Raw genomic sequence first — 25384 nt, 5'->3', positions numbered from 1 at the left:
ACTACGGTACGGGGTTTCCTATCCCTTTCTTCAAGTGCACAGCCTTTTTCCCTCGTGTTTGAGAAGATTGGCGGACATTGTGATTTTATGCATCTGGAGAACCATGGAGGAACGACCCTGGGACCTCACCAGTTTTCTGAATCTTTTCTTTCCCCGGTGAGTGCTGCAAAGTACAGACAGTTAGCGGTTAGCTCCGTGAGTTAGCATTCCCTTGTGGTGTATTGCCACCGAGTTGAAGCATGAATTCACATGTTTTTCACGTTCTGATGAAAGGAAAAGCCGCGCACGTGCGCGTTTATAATGCGCTTGTGCGCGTGCGTGTTTGTGCCGCGCATGTGCGGGTGAGTGTTTATGCATAGAGAAAAGAGTGTGCCTGTTATTTTCATTGTACAAATGAAAAGAGACATTAAGTTGAGTGTAATAACTTATGAAATTTCTAAATTGTTTTATGTAGTGCAGTGTTGTTGCACTCAGGCACAGAATATTACAAGACTACATTATTTTACTTTCTTAATCCGATGTGGGTATTTACTGTTGTTTACATTATTTACATGTGGATTTTTTGCTTTCATGATTTTATTTGCTTTACAAGAAAAACAGTGACATTAACATTTTATATGTTAACCCTGTAATGCAGCAGTTAATTCGTAATGAGTTAGAAAAGTTACATTACACACTGAAATTTATCATACTTGGAGAGATATAAACTGTACAGTTAAGAACAAGAAGTGAATGGATTTAACTAAGCCCTGTTGTGCTATCCAGGCTGGGTTTTTTGGATACCCTGGATTCTGGATTCTCTCCGTAAATGGAGATGGCGAGCCAACCGTGTGAACATCTGGATTTGGACTGAAGAGAAGGATTTGGACTGAAGAGGACTTTCTTTTTTTGCATTCATCGTCCTGTCGGAGTGGTAGGACTAAAAAGAAAAACTCAGAGATAAAAAGGGAAAACCTTTTTCTTTTTCCGTTGGGAAACAAGACATTTTATTTCATTTTATTTTTTTTAAAGGGTGCACCCAATTTAAAGAGACTACAATTGAAAAAAACAAACTGAAGGCCGTCCAAATTTGTAAAACTGTTATTTTTTCATATATGCTAATACACTTACTTCACAAAAAATACCTGTGTGTTTTCCTCTTACTAAAATGGTGTCTTACTGTTTTTTTCCCTCATCATCACTCTTACGAATCTAGAACATTCTGGTCCAGTGTCAGGTTACTTTGATCTGTGCAGTTAAGATTATGTTGTTGAACATGGTTTTATACTGTATCTATTGATGCAATGTTTGGCTTGAAGCAATAAAAATGTTGTATTAACATAATTTTTTGTGTGTTGAATGATTGGTAGTGAAGACGATTGGTAGGACTAAAAAAACTGAGTTGATAGAACTCAACTTGCAGATAACACTACAAAATCTGAGTTTGTAGAACTCAAAATCTATATGTCAAACTCATAAAACAAAGTTGATAGAACTCAGAACTTAAAGGTGAAACTCAAAAACCTAAGTTGGTAGAACTCAAAATTTCTATGTAACACTCCAAAAACCTAAGTTGGCAGAACTCAAAAATCTTTGTAAACTCAACCACAGTGAATTTAAGTAAGGAAAACTCAAAAAACCAAATGCATCACGTTGCCTAGAAAATTTAAGTTCTGTCAACCTCTATTTTTTTTTCAGTGTATTAATTTTAAAGCTACAGTGTGTAATTTATAGCAACATCTCATGGTCAGAGTGCAGCAGAAGGCTTCTGCGATCCACCGCTGTGCTCCTCCACTCTCCTCCTGAGCTGGTTCTGTGGTTTCTTAGCTCTTCCTCTCGGGTATGGAGCTCTCTCCGGTGTTCTCGCACTGACTTCCCACTGCTGCTATCTGAGCTCTAGAACATTGCTCACCTTACCTTGATTCATCCCCAAGTTTTGGAGAGTCTGACCAAAACAGACATGGACCAAGCACAGGAGAAAGATCCGAACATTGCCAAGATTAATTTTTGTGGACACAAATTAATACACTGAAAGCCGGAGCCGGAACTTGAACTGACAAACCCTCCTTTTGCATGGCAAACCAGAATAATTAACTAGGAGTAAATAAAATATGAAAATAAAACATGCAAATTATGCAAAGTTCTTGGTCATTTCTGCAAGTAACGTAAGAAGTTCACCACCCTGAATTTGAGAACCAAACTGGCTTGATCGTGCTCACCACAGACATGTCATCACATACAGTAGTAGCCATTCAAAATTTTCCCACTTTCCTTGATGGGCCCTTGGCTGGTCCCCTTTTTAAACGTCGATCTTTGTGGTAAAATATTATTTCTGTCATGATTTGTGGCATTAAGATCTGAAGAGAAATATCATCTCCTGGTCAGACCCTGTAATTCAGTGTAAGGGTGGAGTCAGACTAAACAAAATGCATGCCCAGGAGAAGGCCAGTGGAAGTTGGAGCGAATTCTGCTGGGAGTCACAAGGGAGTAGGATGCCAATCGGTTGGCTTTTGACTGGGATGGGCCATTTTGAATGTCTGCTACCACCATAGGAGGAGCTTTAGCTACTACTTCAACTCCATGGGTCCACAAAATTCTCCAGAGACGAAACCTTCTTGGAAAGTACTGCCACCAACTACAGTACAAGAGCTGTGTCTGGTTAACGTCAGGTTCTGCTGTACTACCTTGTATCTATCTGGGTAGAGAAATCAGTACTGGGGAGAAGCAGCGGCTGGCCAGGGTCTGCACTGGACCAAAAGGTCAGTCCCTCTAGAGCTGAATTGAAATGGCTTTTTAAAAACCCACCTAAAACCTCTTAAGAGCATTCCTTATACCATCCTTTGTCAACATGATTTTCTCTGTAATCCATTCTGACAAAAAAAAAAGCTTTGTCATGGCTGCACTCCTCCATCCTAAGTCACAGCCACAACCAGTCCCTGATTGGCTGCTGCAGCACGATATCACAGAAAAGTTCTGATTTTTCTAACCAAACTCTAACCAAATGGAACTCATCGCTTGCTGCTTCACCATCAATGTTTGCAGGGTTTGCATAGCGATACCATGTGAATCCAAAACCTTTGCCATAGACACTAACCTGACAACAGCCAGATGCATGTCTCGCTCCGCCTAGCTCCACTCACATACATCTGGGAACCCGCCATAGGAATTGCCTTTACTGAAGGCTGGGCCTTATCAAAACTCTTTGCATATGATTGGATAAGCCACTTGTCTGTCATCTTTATTGACGTGCTATTTCAACCACTCACACCGAAGCTAACCCGTGACGCTGTGAGAGGAGGAGCCATTTGGTAGATCAAGCTCTTGCCAAATCCGGTCGGGAGAAGGGCGAAAACATCGTTTCCACCAACAAAAGCCTTCAAAGCCGTTCTCTGATGTTCTTTTGATGAAACAATATCAGATAGATTGGACAACACAGAAGAATTAGCAGCATCAATGCTAACGCTTGCTTCCTCAATGCGAGCCGTCATTGTTGTTGGAATCGTCGCCTCTCCACTCCAGGACACACCCGCCCTGCGTCCTGATTGGCCAGACCATAAATTCGGTTGGGGAAATCACTTTCAATGAGCGGGTTCCCAGATGTATGTGAGTGGAGCTGGGCGGAGTGAGACATGCATCTGGCTGTTGTCAGGTTAATAGACACAGCATTTGGTGTGATTGTACCTTAACAGTGAAAGGCAGTTTTAAACCAACTGATTTTAAATTTTACTTAAAAGAACGTTTACAGTCTTCTGGGATTTTGTTGAAAATAATTGGAGCAAAGGAGCTTAATGCTGCTTCTCCATATTTTGTTCTGGTCCTGGTTGTACAGAATAGGCTTGAACTAGAAGACCTGAGTGGTCTGAGAGGGCAATACATTCACAAGAAATCTGTAATGTATTATTGTGCTGATCCATTCAGTGATTTATAGACAGAAGGATTTTAGAGTTTATTCTTTCAGCTACAGTCTACCAGTGTAAGGATTTCAGAACCAGGCTAAGGGGCCTTTGTATGCAGACTGTTTAAGCCTTCAGCATGCAGCCCGTCTCACTCTATTGCAAGCAAAATCCATCTATCATCATTTCATTTTCTGGTTTTCTGGTGGTCTGGTTCCCTCTTTTCTACATACTTAGCCTTTAGCCAGATGCTTTAATCCTACAATCCATTGTTGCTCTGATGCATCAAACTTAGATAATTAATACAGCCAGAGAAAACTATGAGGGATTTGCTGTCCAAATACAGGACAATGTGTTATCAAAGAGTGGTGGTGCTCTAAGTTCTTTAAATTGTTAAATCGTTATTGATTTCTTTCACTTTAAATAATTCGTGTCTGTTATTATTGTAATACTTCTGGGATCCAGAATGTGTATGCGCCCTAAAAGAAATTTATTTTTACTTCCCATATCTAATATGCGACAACTTCACCAACCAGGTTGAATTCATCTCATGAACATTTTTCAGCAGACTGATCAAGTATATTTTGAGCAATCAATCATAAAACTAGTAGCCATACTGACTTAAATGCTGACGTAGATCCCTCAGTCGATTCTTCTCCAGGCTGCCGTAGATAGCCCACAAAATTAACACTTTTCTTGACTCTCATTTATCATATTTATCGCCGGCAGCTAAGTTTCTATTGACCTCTCAACTTCTAAAAACTGCCTTTTGCAAGCGTACTGTAGATCAGGCCTAATCAACCACTTTGCCAGATGTCATAGGTAAGTTCATATCACTACCCATACTTTTTACGGGCAGCTTAAGCCAGCAGTCTATAAGCCTTTGCCAGGCATTACAGCCCATCTTTATCTTATTTTTATAGGCATTTTTTCACAGGCTTATACTTTCGGTTCTCATCCCACCTTTCATAGGCAGTAGGGTTGGGAATTGAAAAGATTTTCACGATTCCGATTCCCTTTTCGATTCTATGAAACGATTCGATTCTTTATCGATTCTTTTTTCGATTCCAATTTGGGGAAAAAAGGAGAACAAAAAGTTTGATTATCAGCATCAACTTTGTTTACTTAACTATTGCACAATCTTACAAACTCAACAAGATCAAGATGTCCACAGGAAATGTGAAACTGGAGTAACATCTGTGTTTAAATGCTAAATGAATACAAGAACAAACTTAATAACCAACAATGTCTAATAACAAATGATGGGATAATAACCTACTTTAAATAACAAAAAATACTAATTATAAAACAGTAGTAGGGAAAATTAACAGTTCTTTTGCAGAAAGATGAGCATATCTGCTTTTTCTGGAAGGATACAGGATCTTTCAGCGCTTAAGGTGTCTCCAGCCGTGGAGAACACCCTCTCAGATGGGGTGGAGGAAGCCTGCACACAGAGGTAGTTTTCAGCCAGTCCAGATAGCAAGGGCAGCGTATCTTGCTTGTTCCACCACCACAGTGTGGCGCTATCCCTGCAGGGGATGGAGGGCAATCTTTTACAGAGCTGGATTTCCTGATCTACCCTCTGGGCTAAGGAAAGACGGGGCTTTAATTCACAAAGTGACCGCAGCTCGTTGTCTTCCTCCTCGAATAGTTCTTCCAACTTGCGTAACTTGCGTAACTTACGTAAAAAACGTGACGTAAGTCGTGCTCCCCAGAGCCGACGCTCTAGGCTCTGGTGCTGCGGGAATCGAAAAAAGAATCGTTCAGCGAGCTGCCAAACGATGCCATGGAATCGGAAAATACGGAACCGGTTCTGAACAGAACCGGTTTTCGATTCCCATCCCTAATAGGCAGTCTATGTTTATCCTCTTCTCACGCCTCTTGCAGGGTATTTCGGTTTTGTCCTCATCTCACCTTTCATAGGCAATCACTGTTGTCTTCCCCTGCTTTTTGCATACAGCCTTTCACAGGGATGATTTAGCTCCCTCCATGCCTCCACAGGTCTCTCACGACCTTCGTGGTGAGATTACTAACTTTTGTCTTCCCCCATGTCCAACATCCTACTACTGTCTCCTTGTTAGCCCCAACCTCCACCTCAGCACCCTCTTTTTAGGGAACAATATTTCTGACCTACATCTTCCTGCTTACACAAATCAGCTGAATTCAACACTGATGTCTCCTGCCGGGGTCTGAGCACCAAAGACATCCATTTCTTCATGACCATAACATTTTATAATTGCTGCTTTTCTGCAAGAGAGTGTGCTCTTTTATTTCGTTGCCATAAGTTATTGCAAGAAATATTTAAAGGAGGTTTATGTTCGCTTGTTGTCTCTTTTCTTTTTGCAAATATGAGATTGTCCCTTGTGTCTTTTTTGTCAGCTCAGAGTTTCCCTCAGTAATTATCCTGTAGGTGCCATTCTAGCTAACTTTTCTCTACAACTGAAAAAAGTGAGGTCTTTGGTTCTTGAAATATTTTTTGGAAACCTCCTGGATAAGTCGATAATGTTTTTGTGGTTTACACTTTTCTTCAATTTAAATAATATATTGATTCTAGAGTTTGGAATTACTAAGTCACAGCATTGTCTTTAAAGCACTGCCCAATTCCACAACACTGATATCCAATTCAAAACTACAGAAATTCCTATTGTTGTATAAGAGGTGTCAGGTGGGTGTTGATCTTTATCTTTGTGTGATAACACGCCTCATTGTCATAACATGACTCATTTTGTGGAAGCACACATGAGCAAATATCAAGCTGCAGATCTATGGATGGCATCTGTGAAGGAGGTGTGGTAAAGACTTAGCAAGGGGGAAGGCAGGCTATAAGAATACAGACTCCACGCAAACTGGATCAGAGCAAAAGTTTTTCCTGTGAAGACATCGTGGGGGATCCTGAATGTGAGCATGTGAGTTTTTTTATTCTCAGATTCTCTTGGTTCTGCAAAGATTTTTTTTTTATAATGAGATAAATTATGTGCAATGGATAAATGATGAGAGGGATTTCTAGCTGTAAATTTTTATGATCTCGCTTGATTCCCGTAAGCAACATTCTGTGTTCTGGAGATAGAGCAGCTGGACACAGCTGGATACCAGACAAATTAGATATGCTCATCAGAGGTCAGAACATGTTTCATGCAGAGGCGGAAAGCAGTGGGGAGCTTTTGAAAGTAGTTATTTGTTTTGATATTAAATAATCGAGGGAGGGAGTGAGAGACTTTGTTTGCATTTTTTTTAAATTTTGCTCTACTTTCTGATTTGTTAATGTTCTTTATGTTTGTCCAGCAAACAAGCAGAAACAGTGAGGAGCGCAGCAACCATGAAACTCCACGTTCTTGTCATCCTTCTGTTTTTCACCTGCATGTACCTAAGTGTGGCACAAGGTGAGTGAGTGATATAGAGTTATTTAAGGCTAACTGCCTCCAAATTATGTAAAAATTTTTTGGGGAATCAGCATAGAACATACATTTTACCACAAATGTAAACAGTATATGTCTTGTTTTGTCATAAAGAGGCACAAAGAAATTGGAAATCTTGGTTTATTCAAATGTTGAATCTTCATGAGCTGATTTTGCAAATCACAAGAAGAAAAAAACACTTGCCTTTCTAAAATAGGTCATCAAATTTTTCAAAGGCTTTAACCGCTGCACACAAAGTATGTATCTGTCGGGACTCGTCAAGTATAGATCATTTGTTAGTGATGACAGATAGGTTAAATGCCGAAGGAAAAACTGTTTGGATTGAATGACTGATGTATTTGCTTTCCACAATAACTTTCTTATCGACAGATATGCAAGAAACCTCTTGTTTAATGTTTTCTTGCATTTCAGATAAAACATTAGGGCACTAAATTTATTTAAACTGGATGCAGACGCATTCAGGCATGCTATGCATGGCTTGTTGCTTTTTATCTGACATTGTCAAAACAGAGCAGTGAGCTTCACACACATGAAAAACATATTTGTTTGATTAAGCAGTTATTTTAGAATGTAAAAAATCAAGTAATGCTGCTAAAATTGCTGCTAGGGTATAATTAGTGGTTCTATTTGTTGTAACACAGATTTCTCTTTTCCCTTTTTTCCTCCCTTGGTCAATTAATGGATTGAAAAGCTTTGCTGCACACACAGAACATGGGAAAATTATAAATATTGATGATTTTGTTTTCTAACATTTATATAAACTAATCAGAATTAACACTTTTACAATACTTACTTATATTGTTTCTTAATCAAACACATTTTGTAAGTGCATGAGGGATCTGTGGAGGGACATTCTTGGATTATGTTGGCTCGGCGTCCCAATGTTTTAATAGGCTCTGCCCGTGGCAAAACAGGAATAAAGTTTATAGAGATTTTCAAAAGACTAATTTACCAACTGATGAAGAAAATTGGTAAAACCTTAAATACATTCAGAAATGCTTCTGAAGGTAACTGCTAAAGAGTGACCATATCTTAAACAAATGTCTTAACTTTTTGTATCTTTCTTGATTTCTCCTCTCTTTCAGGCTCTTATGATAACTGCTGCCTTGGCTATGTTACCGGGATTGGAAAACGGATGAAAAAGAACATTGAGAGCTACAGGATACAGGAAACAGATGGCGATTGCAACATCAGAGCAGTTGTGTGAGTATCAAAGTTATGTCCTGCTCTTTACTGCCTCAGCAGCCTTTTGTGTAGTTGCATGGATGGAATTGGCAGCCTTTGGTTAAAAAAGCAATAAAATGTATAATGAGCATATGTATTAGTTCAGCTGTAGATCCAAGCAGTAAAATGCATGCAAGTAAAATTGGTGTAAAATGTTTTTACTATACGTAGGTTTTTGACAAAAAAGAAGCGCACTATCTGTGCCAATCCAAAGGACAGCTGGGTGAAGGAACAAACAGGCTTTCTGGATAGAAAAAACAGCAGAAGGGTAAGAAAAACAACATGTATTGAAGTTAAATACTAAAAAAGCCTCACTGACGTTTTCAGCCATTCATCATTTTAAAACATGTGTCTTTGCAGGCTACTTAAAAGTGAGACGGAAGAGGATAGAGAAAAGGGGTCGTCTAACCTTCCTGTCAGGCTTCGTTCATCATCTTTACTCACATGGATTGTGTTTCAGTTGTTATTGTATCTCCTTTTATTGAGAGAGAATGTAAATCATGTGCGCAGTCTTTTATACCACAAACATACTGTATCCTGAAAACTATAGCCAGTATCAACATCTTTTATGAGCCATTGATATGAGACTTTTCAGTTGTATAGCCTGCTAAGATTGAGCCACTCTTTGGCAGCTTTAAAATGTAAGTGTCTGTGACCAAAAAAAAAGAAACACCTTAGTAATAAGCTGATTTTTCTTTTTTATATATTCATGTATACAATAGACATACCTAATTTTGTATCTGCACTCTAAATGTACATTTATTTTTCCTACATCCAATAAAAATGACAAAATCCAAAAACTCTGGGTTGTTATAGTAGTTTTTGATTTAATTAGAAAATACCAGCACACATCAAGTGGTTCAAATCAAGAAAGACCTAAGCTGATTCTGAGGCAATTGTTGATTCATGTGAGAGAAAGTAAACTGAGCTTTCCTGGAATGAGCTCTTGTTTTGTGTTACTTGGCATAAGCATGATCCAATAAAACTGGGTCTATACAAAAAGTCACTTTTCATGTTTTTTTGTTTTGTTTTTTTTTTTCATAACATTCTGAGACCGTTCAGTACAGTTAATTAAAGAATTACATCTATGCTTGCCATATTTGTTATTGAAACCTCAGGTTACTGCAGGAAGCAAAGCTCTCTGATTGAAAATCTTTCTAATATAGTTGATGGGGGTGATAGCCATAGTAGTTACTAATAAAAAATAATAAGTGGTTCTTAATCATAATTGGAGCATCTGATGGTAAAACATTCAGCTGACATGTTAATTAATTATTATTCTATGTATTACTTATGATGTAACACAACCAAATTACTGCAGTGATTGAATGTATTATCATTTTTGATATATATTGATTTATTTGATGTGAGAACATTTCTTTAAACATCTGTAGTGTCTTTAAATTTTATATATATATTTTTTGCCTTTTACACAACAAATATGTTAATGGCGTCTGTAGGAATAAACCATTATCGCCATTACCATATTCAAATTGTACAAAATGTTGTCATAAGGATTAATTATCTCCTTACAAGTGAAGAATCTTTATGAGAAATTAAAAGGAGTAATTGTTAGCCTTACAATGATAATTATTGAGATGATGTTGTGACCCTTTTTACAAGGAAAACCAAAGTTCACAGAATAATTATAAGAAAAAAACACGAAGACCTGATAGAACATAATCTGATATAAAATAAACACAAAAACAAGGAAGACACAGCAACAAACTGGCTGGTCCATTTCTTCGGTTCTAGAAACTAGTGCTATTGTAATGATGAAACGTTATGAAAAATGAATTAAATGATTATAATGTTATTAAAGATTATATCATTTGAAATTTTATTAAAAGTTGATTTATCTCAGGCGCCAAAAGATTTATTTGCTCATTTTGTCTTTTAATTCAAAATGGTTATTTAAGGAGAAAAGGGGGAGATCAGCATTTCAGAACTAGTTTTAAACAATAAGCTTCTTATATCCTGAAGAATAGAAACAGAAACAGAGCCTCACTGGTTATACAAGCTGTTTATTTTCTGTGAAAAAGAGCAGCTTGGTCTGCCACAGCTCTCAGCCTTGAGTGCCTAGTTTTACTGATCTCCTCTGGCCTGTTAACTTCGACTTGGAGCCAAACGATTGGTTCAAAGACACTTTCTTTATTTTATTTTATTTATTTTTTTGAGCTGTACATCTTCTAAGCATGGAGGACAAAAAAAAGGAATTTTCCCCTCCGACATTAAAGGGACTTACATAGTATTTATACAAACAAATATACTTATGGTAACTGAATGTGGGAGGAGGATAGGTCAGGGTCACAGAACTCAGTATCTCTGGAGTTGCTTGGGAGGGAGTAAATAAGAAGACCTACTTAACCAGTTGGAAGTAAAAACTCTAATGAATGTGTAGCCGTGAAATGATGTGTAGACTGCACATAAGAAAAGAGGATTCTTTTTGTTTTGTTTTGATTTTTTAACATATTCTTCGACTCAGAAAGACACTGGGACATCCAAAAGAAAGTTTATTAAATGGTCCAACAACTGCTTTAATTACTGTTTATATATCACCAGGAAATTCTATAATTTGACTGAAGGTAAAAATAAATGAGACATGTATATTAACAAATCATTAAAAATAGCAAGAGAAATGTGCATTTCAACTAATAAAAAAGTTTCACCCATGGGGGAAAGAATTTCAACGAACTGTTTTTTTTTTTGTCTTATTATTACAAGAGGCTTAAGAGAATGCGATATTTCGCAAGACGGGCAATTGCACTTAAAATGTTTATTGCATGCTTGTGGAAAGTTGAACACGCTGTAAGCAGGGTAGAGAGGTGGATGATGAACAGACTGATGGCGGGCATGAGAAGGCAGAGGATGACTGAACAGAGTGGAGACAGACAGAGACAGTCTAGATCGGAACCGGAAAGAACCTCATTCAGGCAAGAAGATAATCTGGAGAAGAATGACTGAGAGGCGGGTATTAACAGGCAGAGTAACAGCTGGGAGGAATGAGGGCGATTTGAAGAGGCAGGTGCATCTGGTCCACTCTGAGTGGAACCAGGCAGAAAGGGATAAGCAGCCAGCTCAAACACCACCCAACAGAAGCAGGCTGCAATGACACATAAAGCAATCTATCGGTCCTCAGTAGTGAGATGTCTGTCTTCATCTACAAAGTATCTCAATGAGATTAAAGTCGTAGGGAAGTTATATTTAAATGTCAAATCATTCTGGCTTAAAAATTTATATAAATGTACTCTTTATCAGCCCATATTGTCCCAAAAGTTAGAAAATTTCTATTTTAAAAAAAACACTGTCCTAAAATCTGTGTGTGTTTTTTTTTTGTTATCTTATGCAGGCCAATTAGTTATATGTCAGCTTGTACACCTAAATTTGGCCAATCATATATCAACGGTCATCTGTCAATCAAATTTTTTCGATCATAGCATCTTGATTCATATTTCGCTGCTAATATATGCAATGGTTGAAAAAAGAAATAAGAATCAATTTACTTTACCATTGAGTTCCGTCCCAGTGTTCACGGGGATGGACGTCTGTGTCTTCAGTAGGCGTAGGGCTAACAGAACAGGCAGCGTTGTGAGGGAGCTTCTCAAACGTACGGCTGTAAGCCTTCTAGTACACCAAACAAAGCTTCTGCCGCCCTGGCGTCCTCTTCCACAACAACTTCGTCCACGCTTTCCTCCTCTGAATAAAAAATGTCGGAGACTCATCTATGACCTCAGACACAAAACTCTCCTTCTCTTGCACGTTTCCACTGTCCATAGCATTCCTTGACAGTGTTTTTTTTGTTAGTCAGAAATTTAGTGCTACTTGGTCCCAATGTAATTTCCCATTGGGAACCTACCGTACTAGCACTAAGTTGCTAACTGGTTAGCAAGATGCTTCCGAGACACCAGCCACAACCAAACTCGCTTGCAAACTTTCCGCCACAACAATCCCGGCCTCTTGATAATCAACCAATCACATTCACTTTATATACTCGTGTAAAGTCAGGCACCACTTGGGAGAATTCAGAACTGCAACCGTTGGAACTGTCGCTTTGCTTCCCTGCGATTTTAAGATCCATACTTTGAACCAATCAAGTGCTTTGCATTTCTTAATTTTCAGGCAATCCTTGGCAGACATGTTTTGGATCATTTGTATATTTAGGGTCCGATACTCCTGCAGCTTTTTTTGTATATTTTCCACATTTTCATTGACAACCCTCGGATACATAGTGTAATTAATGGAGGACTCTATAATGTGAGCTTCTCAGGTGCTGCTGCAGTAAAGCACCCCTAAATCATAACACCTTCACCTTTTTATATCTGAATTAAGAGAACCCTGCCAAGATCAGCTGACTATAAAGCACAACGATTTGCACAATACAATTTTTAACGGTCATTTAGTACTAATATCATATGTTTTATATTTTAAAAGGTATTCTGCACTGGTGTGTTTTGAAGCATATCATGTTTTATTAATTTAAAAACCTACATTCCAATTTTAAGACTTGATCCTTTGCCACAGCTCAGATATTATTATGATTCATATTGACAATCTTTGTTAAGTCGCCCTTTGTCTGGTAAAAATCAGACCTTCTTTCACTTGTTGAGTCAGATCTTTTGTAATATTCTGAGGGATTAGCTGTTCCCTTAAGGATGGAGACATTTCTCCTGCTGCTTGATCTAAGTAAACTGTATAAATTCCATCTAGCAAAGCTTAAAAAAAACTCAAGTGTCACAAAAACAGATTTCATGAGCTTTAAAATTTTAGATAGTCTCTTATTCCAATAGAAAATTATGTATTTTTAAAGAAAATTGACCTTTCTTTTGAGCTTTAAGACAAAAAAGTTTGCATTTGAATCAATTGCTATATTCACTGTTACAGTAGATAACAACTTTTATATAGAGCTTGTTTTCTTTCATTGGGTTAAATCAGCCTTTCACAATTACAAACCACACAATAGAACAAACATTTCAGATAAGCCTTTGGCTCACCAGGAGCTCTGAGACACAATGTTGGTTTCTTAAACTTTCTTTTATTTCTTATTTTTTTAAATTTTTTTTAAATGCTGACCTTGGATGAAACTGCAAAACCTTCAGTACACTTTATCCCTCAATAAGATGTCGCTCATTTAGCACATCCTTACAAACATGTTGTGAAATGCCTTCGGACGTCATTCCTGTCTTCGTCTACGGGCAGATTTGCAAAGTCTAAACAGCAAAGTTATTTCAGGTGTGGTGCCTGAATTACCATGTAATAAAAAAAAAAAAAGGTAAAAGTAAATGGACAGTGTGCGCCTTTGAAGCTTTGCCCACATTGCACATTAAAGCGAATCCCACATCACAATTTCATCTCGGTGCAAAGTTTTTTAACTGACGTCTCTTTTGTGTTAAAACACTTATCTGACATCAGCTTTTTAACCTTGGTCATTGTCATGGTATCCTGCTTCTACAAAAATGCTGAACACTGTGTGTTTGTTTTGTCTACTTGAATCCATTAGGCTAATTCCACACTAACATTTTTTTTTACCTGCAGAAGATGCAACTACTTTGTATGTTTATTTTAGGTAAGTTTGTATTTACTAAGTTACGTTCATCTTAGTTAAATAAATCTCCATTTATTTCAGATTAACTTTATCTGTGGTTAGTCTACCTTAAAGGTGTCATAGAATGATTATATAGGGTATTTGGTGCTGGTCCTTAAGGTCTCTGAATAGTGTGGGTAACATTGGTTGGGATGAAAATGGCATATTTGCTGTTCTTTGTATAGAAAGGAGTTGTCAATGGGGTTTGAACTTCTCTGTACGAACATTTCAACCACTAATCTATCGTTTTTTGATCTATGACAATGTAAACTCAGTTCTGCATTCTTTGACGCTTTTAAGTTTTGATGAGTTTAAGTCATTTTCTGTCCTCAGACATCTGCATGTTTTTGTCAATTTATTAACATACAATTCTTTGCATTTAATCACCTTGAGTATTTTTAGTTTAGTTTAGCAGAGCTTAATCTAACTTTCTTATTTTTGCCTGATTTATTTTAAATCACATTACTTAGTTTAGTTTAGTTTAGTGTAGTTTGGTTAGTTTTATTTAAGTCCAAACGCGTAACTCAAAATTAAGTGTATATGTTTAATATGCACACAGGTATTATGTATATTTTGTATTTTTTCTTTAGAGTAACCATATCTAGCCATGTAGTAAACCCTTGCTATATAGGATCAAGAGATTTAGTGACTAACACTTTTACTTACCCAAGATTCTGGTTTCTTCATTAAGTGTTTCAAGCTAAATCTGTAAATGGCATGAAAGGCAGTGCAAACATAATGTGCAGCAAACAACAAAAAAGTTTAGAGGGTTTTAATTTACTTGGATCTGTCAGGGAGAACATACAGCAGATAAGATGTTAACTCTGACTATCATTTTATTCTACCTCTTCTCCCAATAAAACATCGGGTTCATATGGGGCTACATATTTTTGTGATAAGGTAATGATGAAAAGACAAGCAAGCAAATGCAAGTCAAAACAGCTTTTGATAAAGAGGAGAAGGGTGAGACCATAAACGAAAGACCTTCCCAGAGTTTATTATAATTTAAAATAAGTTAGCAGAACTGACTTTGTGGCTCAGTACATCAGTGCAAAACATCAAAATCCAGATAATGATACCAGCTCAATGAGAAGCAGCTTTGGTCTCAGACATTGCACGTGTTACTCTACTCACGTAGAGTTTGTCACTGTAGCTTATTAAAGAACTTGTCAAGTGAAAAGAAAAAGCATTTGTAAGAGGAATGCTTCCTAGTTGTCAGACTTGACAGCTTTGTGGTTTTATAATTTTTAGCTAAGTGTAGCATTTTTTTATTTTTCAAACTCCCTAATATTGAACAGATCATTTTAAATAATTTGGTTGTCAAGACATGAATGACCTAATCTTAGAGGATTTGGCAAGTTGAGCTATCTGTTTGTTTCCTACACAGTCTTCTTTCCCCATGGATTCTTATTCCAAGCAACTTGTCTTTATAGAGCAAAGGGAACGTTATTTCACAATCACATCGGCCCTGTTTTCCAAGCATATTAATCAGTCATGAGAAATGTAAGGCTGATCTTCTACTGCCAAAAAGCAATTACTCCCAAAAACAAGCTTTCCCTCTCAGTTCACATTCTAGCTTGACTTGATAATCCTAAAAGTGAAAGGACAAGCAGGGCAAAGAGTTTTGGAAATATGTCAAATATACAAGTGGAGGCATAAAGATGAGCTTTAGCTTTCAGCTTCTGATTTTCAGTTATAGATGAGTCGAGAGCATTAAAGATGTCTATTTTAATTTAGATTATATACAAACATATAAATATATATAGATACATACATACATAGACGGACAGACAGATAAACACGCACAGACAATCCAGCAAATTTTTTTCCCATTAAAGCTTATCTATATCTTTAAGTTGGCTTTTCACTGATATCACACCATATAAAAACATCCTGGCTAAGACTGGCTTAGCAGACACTACTGAAGATTTCTTTTTCTCAAGTGGAAACACATTGAGCAAGAACAGGTTTTCCTAAATAAACAGCTATTCAAAAACATCTTGGCACTTAAATGGACTTTGATACCATCTCAGTATTGGCTCCAACCATTGAGATGTTTACATAATTCATGTGTTAACAGGCAGCGGGCTGGAGGCATTGCGAAACCCTAAGTCACTATAACTGGCATTTTGACAGAACAGGTGCCTGCAGACTGTTAGGACTGGCAGTAAACTGTGAGCCGACAATCATAGGAAAGTGTTATGCTTGGGTTAGACCCCTGAAGGCCAATCTGAAAATGTGAGGTACAAGTGAAGTGAAGAAATGCTGTGGGAGAACATTAGTTTTAGAGGTTTAGAGATTGAATCTGACAGAAACAAAATAAAGATTTTACAGATGCTTTGCATGTTTAAATGCAGAGTTTTTTTTTACCGTAAGTACATGAAGTAAATTCAAAATCTGTTTCTGAAACACGTGCAAAAACATGAGGCTTTTTTTCTCCTTCAGGCCTTTAAGCAAAAACCGAATCATTCGACACTAACGCAAACAGCTTGCAAAAGAGAAAAAAAACTGTTGTGACGAATAGATCTTACTTTTCTCATTATTATAATCATATGGACACAAATGGCACTGAATTTAATCCAGTTTTCTAAAAGCTTTCATCCCCATATTGGCTTAGATCAAAAAAGCAAACAGAAGAGTGTTTATCAGACACTCGTATTGTATGTGTCCCAGATGTGTCCGACAATATGTGAAAGGCTCTGCATTTACAGCCATTTAGATTAAACATGCACATTTTCTAAGCTTTAGAATCAGCTCTTGTAGAGTGCTCTTTTGAATTTCAACTAAAACTGGATATGCAATCTTAGCTTATATATACATACCCCCAGTCCTTATTTCATTTGGAAAAAATTATCTGCATCACCCTCATCAGGATTACCAGTGGCCAGGCATTACTGTGGGGGTTTATACTCTGATTAAGAGGGATTGCAAGGTGCTGATAGGCATTCAGATATAAGGGTCTGCGTCAGAAAGCCTGCTGTAATCAGAACAGAGAGCTACAGCTTATTGCTTAGATGACCTCATCCTCCATGGTCCATTTTGATTTGCGTCTGATACGACACTTAAGCAAAATCTGAACGGAGTGAGGCAGCAGAAATATTGTGTTTGATTTTTTGAGCCAATACTGTGTTTCCTATCAAAAGTGTTATAATACCAGCCTCTCCAGGTGGCTATTTGAAATCTTTTATACAATTCTCAGTAAACAAACTTTGATTTGCAATTATTCACCTCAGTGTGGACAAGGCCAGAATGAGAGTCAATTAGTTGGTCCACTGATATGAGTTTATTAAAATATCACACAGACAGCAGAGGGAACATGTTTGCCAACAGATGTTTCTGACCACTTGTTAGGACTCCCATACTCATCAGGATGATGCGCTGAATATCCAACAGCCTCCACTAGTCTCCTCTTCTGAGCCCGATGGAGGAGGATCCTGTAGGTCCCTGTCAGCGGGCTCCTACAGTCTAAACATGGGTTGTTCTCCAGATGAACCTTTGAAACACCTAAAGCGGACAGGAAATTCTTCACCTCTTGCTCCTCTATACTCAGAGTCTGATTGGCTTGGATAAAGTGGGCAGGAGACATTGGTAACAACTCATATGGGCGAGGATACTCTATCCCCTTGAGCCAAGTGCTGTTTGTAATCTGGGTGATGGAGGAGCGGTCAGCAGGCACAATCCGCAGCATACCCTTAATGACTAGCTGACAGGGATCGGGCACAAACGAAGGGATGCTGTAAGACCCCTGCAGGATGCATCGCTTCAGCCTCCCAAGGTTTTCTCCGTAAAAAGGTAAAGTCGCCGTCACCATGAAGTACAAGAGAATACCTAAAGCCCAAATGTCAGAATAACGTCCGATGTAACCTTTTTGCCTGAAAAGTTCAGGTGCAGCATAAGGTGGAGAGCCACAGAAACTGGTGAGAAGCTCATTAGGGCCACATCCTGTGCTGAAACCAAAATCCCCAACCCTGATGCAATAACTGGTGGTGTAGAAGATGTTTTCAGCTTTAAGGTCTCTGTGCACAATGCTGTTGTCATGCTAAGAGGAAGAAAAAAAAAGATTTTTCAGTACAAAGAAGTAAATCTCACTCATCTCGTTTAATAAAAGACAGAATGCTTCAGACCAGATGGGTATGTGTGAGCCTAGAAAGCAAACATTTAACAACAACATATCTCACAACAGACTGTTTCAATCAGTTTGACTGTATTATCTGGTTGAATTGTCTCTGTAAAGTGCCTTGAGATGACATGTGTTGTGAATTGGTGAAATATAATTAAATTGAATTAAAGTGAATTGAATAGTACTGTAAAATAATTTTAAGTTTTTCACTTTGCTACGCTACTTTGAGAAAACAACTAAAACAGTTAATCTACAATTGCATTAAAGGGCACTGTATTCAACTTTTTAAACAGAAGCACACGATAAAGAAAAGTGGCTTAAAGTTGGAATTGTAGGATGGAAAGTTGCGGCTTTCTAACAAACGTATCGTCAACTGTAGAAGCCTGCAGCGAAATATTTTTATCTACACTTCAATTCCATATCTCCCACATCACACAATAATCTTCTTTGGTGACAGCATTCTACAGTGTTTGAAATAAAAACTGAAAAACACCGAAAAATAAAACTGCTTTTCAGTGTCTAACCTAATTAAAATGTGAAAAGTTTTATCTTACACTCAACGACAACACCGGCATTTATGATTCAGAGCATGATCTAAGCTAATTTTTACGTTTTTATTTTGGTAAAATGAGAGGTTTTTGTCCCTTTCAGCAGCCTCTGATAAATGTGCTAACAAATTTATTTTTTATTTATTTTATTTTATTTTTTATATTTTATTTCTTGGCTGTTTTGGGTCAGTTTGCCTAAAGTCACTTATAACTGTCCATATTTACCTTGTTAAAATCCTTTGAACGTGCTCTTGGTTCAATAAAATTAGGATGCAGGTTTTGTTTTGTTTTTTTGCTTGTTTTTTTAATTACACAGTTTAGACTCTTCTGAGACATGTAGAGGCAACTTTCTAGAGTTGAACTAAATCTAGACTTCCTTACACATTCTTACAATTTATGTTTATTTACTGTATTTCAGGTCTACTAGAGAAGCAAGCTGCTGTTTTGTACCAATTAGTAATAAACTTCTTCCTACCAGAGGAATGTTTTCAAGTATGAAGCCAATGATTGGAGTCTACCAGCAGGAGGTCACTTAGAGTTTTTTTTTTTTCTTGCTTTGTTCACCGCCTGTCTTATATAATCAGAACTAAACTCTCCAAACAGGGTCAGAACCAAACACACACGAGTCAACATTGACAATGTTTTGTAAAATTGACCATTCAACTGTCTAATGAAAAACTTAAATCTGTTTAGTGATGTTGATTATCCTGCTTAATTTTTAGATTAAAACTTATGTGAAGTCTCATAGTTTTGTAAAGTCTTATCTCATTCTTATCAGTGTAAAATATATTAAAAATCAAGAGTATCCATTGCATACTTTACTGAAAGGAAAAATAATAGAATAATAATAATTTTTTTTAAATAACAATTTTAACACTACTGCATGTATTTATTGCCAATAAATACCTCAATTTGCTTTAAAACATTAGCAATCATCCTTAAATATTTAACTACTTAGGTAAAAAAAGAAGAAACATATAATTGGTGAAATGTATTGTTTTTCAGCGTCTTTTTTATAATACATAATTCTGAGATCTGTCTTAATTTGTATTGAGGCCTGGCAGGTTCTAATCCCAGAAACCTTAGATAACCTAATAAGCCGTCCCTTAATCCTGACATGGCTCTTGCTGTGTCACCTCTCAGTCAACCAAACGGTGTCCTAAATAGTTTTGTACACTAGATTTTTGCCTCCCATTTCTAAGGCCAGTGGATAAGGAAAACTCTGCAATGACGGACAAAACATTTAAGGGAAGCTGTTTTTATTTGACATCAGTCTTGGATGTTTAGCGGTTCCTCTTTTCAGAATTTAAAGTGTTATTTACTTGGATTACAGCCGATTATTGGTATGGTAACAATAAATACAGTTGTTGAATACAGTGGATTTTGTCCCAGACAGAGGTGCATATAGGTAAGCAATAAACATATCTGAACTCATATTAGAAATTATGGTATTAAAAGTAAAGTAAATAAAATCACTTAATTTTGCCACTGAATCACAAACTAAGAGATATATTTGTTTCAAACATATTGAATTTTATTTCTTATGGGGAAAGTTCCAACCAGTAGACAGTAGAAGCTAAGGGGTCCAGTCATGCCATAACATGTACTAACTCTGAGGATCAGGTATCGTTGCAAATAAGAACAACTAAATTTGCCCATGTTGTTAAACTCTGGTTGCAGCAACATTATGATAAATGTTGTCTGCTGCTGGTAGAATACCAATGTTTAAGTGGGCCAAACACCATTCACAAAGCAAAAAATTATTTTTGCATGTCACTTCTATGCCAGAAAATGTGGTGTTTGTTTCATCTTGCTATATTTTCCTGTAGGCAATCATGTCACTTTGACTTCGACATGGAGTTCCAGGCTAAATAAATCAAAACTGCTCCAATTAAATCCAGGTCTCTCAGAGCAAGTTTAAACGATTCTTCAAAATTCCTTAATCCTTTTTTATGGTTTTGCTGACGAATGTTTATGGAGTGTTTAAGCAAAACTATTGGATTACATTTGACTAAAGTAATAATCTTGGCAGACTGCTTGTAATAATATAGTATGACTGCAGCTCGCAAATTTCTTTGGCATTTTAAGCTACTCCTGCCCCCATATATTTCTTTCTTGTGATTAAAACAATAAGTGTATTCTGTTACCTGAGGGAAAATGATAAAAAAAACACTACAAATATTAAGTCTTTAGAATAATTCAAACTATTTTCACATAATTCAGTTAATGAATAAGAGGAAGCCCCAGCAACCCTTGGCCCATTTGGCACAGTGTCCTGTTGGGTAGTAAATGATTAATAGTGACAGTAAAGGCTCACCATGTGTTTAACAGCAGAGATTATCTGAGCAAAAACCAGCTTTGCTTCCAGGTCGTTAAGCTTCCCCCTGGTGGTGATTCTGGAGAAAAGATCCCCACCACTGCCATACTCCATAACCAGATACAGCCTTCTGGTGGTCTCGATCACCTCGTAAAGGCGGACTATATTGGGGTGGCTCAGTTTCTCCATGCAGCTGATCTCAGAGGAGGCTAAAGGTTGGCTCCTCTTATCCTGACGCAACTTGTCAACAATTTTTACGGCAACTCTCTCTGCAACAAGAGATGGAAAGATGAGACTTTCAGTGATAAATTCAACAATATGATGTAGTGAAATGGTCCAATGAGAACAAAGAGAGTTTATAATAAATATAAGCGAATTTTAGCTTCATCCATATGAAAACAGTAAATCCTCCGACGGTCATTTCTGATATGACAAAACAGGAGATATGACAAAAGCAGTTTTCATTTAAATGCATTTAATCCAAAAATAAGAAGCACTGATAAAAACAATATTATGGACTTCATGTTTTCATCAAATTGCCAAAGAATAACTTTGAAAATGCTGAGGTATTGGTTTCCCAATAGTATAAAAGAAAAAAAAAAGATTCAATGTGTACAAAGAAAAACTCTCTTTAAGGAATACTTACTGAAAAAAATATGATTAAGTCAGCTAAATATTTTTTTTTACCTTTAGTTAATGCATGGATGCCTAGCTTCACTGTAGAAAAGTTTCCTTGGCCAACCTCTCCGCGTAGCTCGTAAAATCCAATCCTTCGACCGAGCATCAGGTCGCTTACTATCCTCTCATTGTGGGCCATGTCATAGATGACCCTTTCAATAGGAGTCTGCCTGACCCTTTCCGCCTCAGTGACCTGTGGAATGGCCCTGGTGGCAGCAGAGGGCAGAGGAAATGCTGACCTTTCCTCCTTCATTGAGTCATCTTTTTTGCTTGTTTTTGGCTTTGGCCATAACCGTGTTTTGATTACTTGAAAAACAAACAAAAAGGAGTGGGGGATGAGAAGAAAGCAAAGAGACTTAAATTACTGTTATTGCCATTTTCTATAAACCTAAAAGTTTACTAAGTCTAAAAGTGTGATTCCTTGCTAGAATAAGCTTTTGCTTCAATAGCAGGTGCAAGACTATTGTTATGAACAAACCAGCTGAAAATTTTGAGATTTTTGTTGCGAAAGCTAGCTAATACTAAGATAGATTAAAACAAGGCATTTTTATCATTAAATTTTACCTTTACTGCAGATTCCTCACCAGTTTTAAGTCAAATAAAGTCAGATAAAATAAGTTTGCCTGGCACTACCAAGAGTTTTCCCGGATTTTCTATTAATCTTAACATCAAATTTGACCCGCTTCCCTGCATCTACAGGAACAAGGCATCTCCACAGCATGATGCCTCCATCACCGTACTTCAGAGTAGGGACTCTGTGTTCATGGTGAGGTGCAGTGCTAGTTTTCTGCCACATGTAGCAATCTGCACATAGGAGAATATGCTTAACTTAGCGCTTCATCTGGTCAGAGCACTTTTCTTTGCGTCCTCTATCAGTTTAGATGGATTGCCATGTCTGAGTAGGTTTTTAGTAGGCCTAGATTCTTTCTTTCCTGAATGATTTTGGTATTTCACTGCCTTCTACAGTATTACCTTATTTAAATACATAAGAAATCAGAAGGCCCCTGCAGCCCGTGGTGGCTCCTGAGGAAGGGAGTGCAATCTTTTCATGCAGGTGTGCTGGAGCAGAGATGCATCTAAAACACCTGGGACAGTGGACTAGTTTTAATAATGCTTGAGGTAGAGTTTTATGACCTAACTTCTTTTAAAATTTCAAAGGTATAATTTCATCACTTGATTGCTTTATTCAATTTTCTCAACCTTTGAGGTAGAATAATAAAGAGCTACTTTGTGTTAACCTGCAGGATATAAAAAAAAAACATTAAGGTTATAGCTGCAGTGTGACACGGGGGAAAATGTGGTAAAATATTCACAAATAAATTGGAAAGCGATTATTTTTAAAGCAGCACTTGCTTTTATTAGAGACCAATATTTGCTGTTTTGCTATAAGACTGTTTGACTCTGCTGGTAAAGCTGTACGGAGACAACCAGTAAAGCTGTTCCATAGCTGGAACATTGGTAATGGGATTAACCTCTGTGTCATCTTACTTTGTCCTGTGTGACATAAAACGTCTGCTGTCTTTTTTAACACCCTCAATAAAGACTTTACTAGAGTTTCATTTCTGGATAGAATTTATACACTACATGTACAGCTTAAAGGGTAGTAAATTCAAGCACTTTAAACTGATATAATCCATTACAATGATCTTTGTTTTCTGTCCAAAGAGCTGAATCATAATAATGAACCCGTACTGACAGAGAGCTGATTTCTTAAAATCTTTGGCCAAAGCTTTGGTTTTCGTTTCCACATTTAAGACAAAGTTGCACAACGTTCCTTTTTTATGGGAAACGAGATTCAACAGCTTTTGTGTTATGTAAGGAGCTGGTAGAACAGGGTCAGGAGTTTTGTTCACTGTCAGCACATCTATCGTTCACATGCAGCAAAGATAAAGAAAACAGCTGTTGAACCTAAAAACAGACTCATTCACTAAATATTTAATTTGAGCTTCCTGCTACTGTTTCCATATTGCTTTTGCTCCTGGTCACTCCTGGCTAAACTAAGTTGATGCCTGGAAAACTTCCCAGTATAGTGGGATTAATGCCTCTCTTAAACTGTACTTATAGGTTACTTTTAGAGGTTGGAAGTTATTTTTAGAAATCTTTGTAGCACAATCGGTTTTTAAAAACCTTCCAAATTTGGGTCGGTGTCAGCGCCTAGAATTTCTCTGAACAAAAGTCAAGCCCTTTTCAGTGTAACGTTACCAAAACAACAATATTAGTTGTTCTTTTTTGTTTAGATGTATTTCTCATTTTTTACATGTTGACAATTTAAGACACAATAAAATGACATTGCTTACTTAATCTAGATATTGTAAATAAAAAAACTTGAATTTCAAAGATTTTTCTTCTGTACAAAACTACAAAAGAACAGTGCAGTATAAACTCCACTGTATGAAAAGAATGAGGCTGCTATAAATGCTAAACAATGTTTATAATCAACCACATATGTATTTATAAATATAAAATAATATTTAAATGAAGTTAACCTAACGCAAAATGGCATGAAGTGTTTGTTTTATTTAAATGACACACAAAATAACGGGATGATTTAAACATCTTATTTCATGATCTGTCACCTGTTAGTTAATAAATACATATGAAATGAAATATATAGATTAATAAAAAACAAAAAACAACTGAAAATCTCACCTGGGAGTTGTGGGTCCTTCATGTCTTTCCGAGAGGCTTTACCACCTGACTGAGACCAAACATGTGAATAGAGCTTCCAGAGACTAATTCACTCCCCTCAATCCTATTAATACGATGTACCAGTGGACGGCTCATTATCTCCTCTGGCACAAACTGACCTCATAAAAGTGCTGAAAACATACTTCTAGAGTTTAGAGCACCCACGTGCCCACGTGCATGCAGATTATTGTGTTTCCGTTAATAGCATGATGTTTGAAATTAGAATGTAAAGTAACACATTGTGCAATTAAGACGGCCAGATTAAACTTGATTCAGTGCTAATGAATAAATAAAAACTTGGATATGCTCAAAACATATTAGATTGCTACATACATATTTCCCCTATGGGAAAATCAAATATTACACATTAAAAACTTTATTTCATTAAAATTAAGATCTTGCACAATAGTAGGCCGTCTATAAAAACAAATGATTTGCATCTTACAATATAAGTCAAAGGTTTTTGTACAGACATTATTATTGACTGGTTTGCCATAATTTTCAAGGCTAGGAACTTCTTCAAGAAAAAACATTTCAGGTAACTACACTATATTGCCAAAAGTATTTGCTCACCCATCCAAATTATTGGAATCAGGTGTTCCAATCACTTCCATGGCCACAGGTGTATAAATTCAAGCACCTAGGCATGCAGACTGTTTTTACAAACATTTGTGAAAGAATGGGTCGCTCTCAGGAGCTCAGTGAATTCCAGCGTGGAACTGTGATAGGATGCCACCTGTGCAACAAATCCAGTCGTGAAATTTCCTCGCTCCTAAATATTCCACAGTCAACTGTCAGCTGTATTATAAGAAAATGGAAGTGTTTGGGAACGACAGCAACTCAGCCACGAAGTGGTAGGCCACGTAAACTGACGGAGCGGGGTCAGCGGATGCTGACGCGCATAGTGCGAAGAGGTCGCCAACTTTCTGCAGAGTCAATC

The 25384-nt window shown here is 37.2% G+C and overlaps 2 protein-coding genes across 2 annotated transcripts; one reads left to right on the top strand and one right to left on the bottom strand.

The window, feature by feature from the left end:
• The first annotated feature begins 6619 nt into the window (after positions 1-6619).
• On the top strand, positions 6620-9312 carry ccl25b (chemokine (C-C motif) ligand 25b). The gene is made up of 5 exons (XM_038281051.1): positions 6620-6778; positions 7155-7252; positions 8374-8491; positions 8684-8780; positions 8873-9312. The coding sequence occupies exons 2-5, from the start codon at positions 7189-7191 to the stop codon at positions 8879-8881; spliced, it is 288 nt and encodes a 95-aa protein (XP_038136979.1). The 5' UTR covers positions 6620-6778; positions 7155-7188; the 3' UTR covers positions 8882-9312.
• Positions 9313-17356: 8044 nt separating this feature from the next.
• LOC119780840 (serine/threonine-protein kinase NIM1) lies at positions 17357-24541 on the bottom strand. The gene is made up of 4 exons (XM_038281056.1): positions 24406-24541; positions 21766-22062; positions 21079-21347; positions 17357-18132 (listed from the first exon to the last, which is right to left on the bottom strand). The coding sequence occupies exons 1-4, from the start codon at positions 24425-24427 to the stop codon at positions 17380-17382; spliced, it is 1341 nt and encodes a 446-aa protein (XP_038136984.1). The 5' UTR covers positions 24428-24541; the 3' UTR covers positions 17357-17379.
• Between the last annotated feature and the right edge of the window lie 843 nt (positions 24542-25384).

Source organism: Cyprinodon tularosa, unplaced genomic scaffold, assembly GCF_016077235.1.
Source record: "Cyprinodon tularosa strain WSP-4 unplaced genomic scaffold, ASM1607723v1 ctg167, whole genome shotgun sequence".
In the NCBI taxonomy this organism is placed as follows: Eukaryota; Metazoa; Chordata; class Actinopteri; order Cyprinodontiformes; family Cyprinodontidae; genus Cyprinodon; species Cyprinodon tularosa.
Note: the sequence above shows the minus strand (reverse complement) of the source record. Positions and strands in the feature narration are given on the sequence as shown.

What these genes read in the sequence shown, in the direction of transcription:
- ccl25b (XM_038281051.1), top strand. Translation starts at nt 7,189, where the DNA reads ATGAAACTCCACGTTCTTGTCATCCTTCTGTTTTTCACCTGCATGTAC. An exon ending in GTACCTAAGTGTGGCACAAG is followed by an intron (nt 7,253 to 8,373) that starts GTGAGTGAGTGA and finishes CCTCTCTTTCAG; the next exon opens with GCTCTTATGATAACTGCTGC. An exon ending in TGCAACATCAGAGCAGTTGT is followed by an intron (nt 8,492 to 8,683) that starts GTGAGTATCAAA and finishes TACTATACGTAG; the next exon opens with GTTTTTGACAAAAAAGAAGC.
- LOC119780840 (XM_038281056.1), bottom strand. Translation starts at nt 24,427, where the DNA reads ATGAAGGACCCACAACTCCCAG. An exon ending in CATCCATGCATTAACTAAAG is followed by an intron (nt 21,348 to 21,765) that starts GTAAAAAAAAAT and finishes CTCTTGTTGCAG; the next exon opens with AGAGAGTTGCCGTAAAAATT. An exon ending in TCTCTGCTGTTAAACACATG is followed by an intron (nt 18,133 to 21,078) that starts GTGAGCCTTTAC and finishes TCTTCCTCTTAG; the next exon opens with CATGACAACAGCATTGTGCA.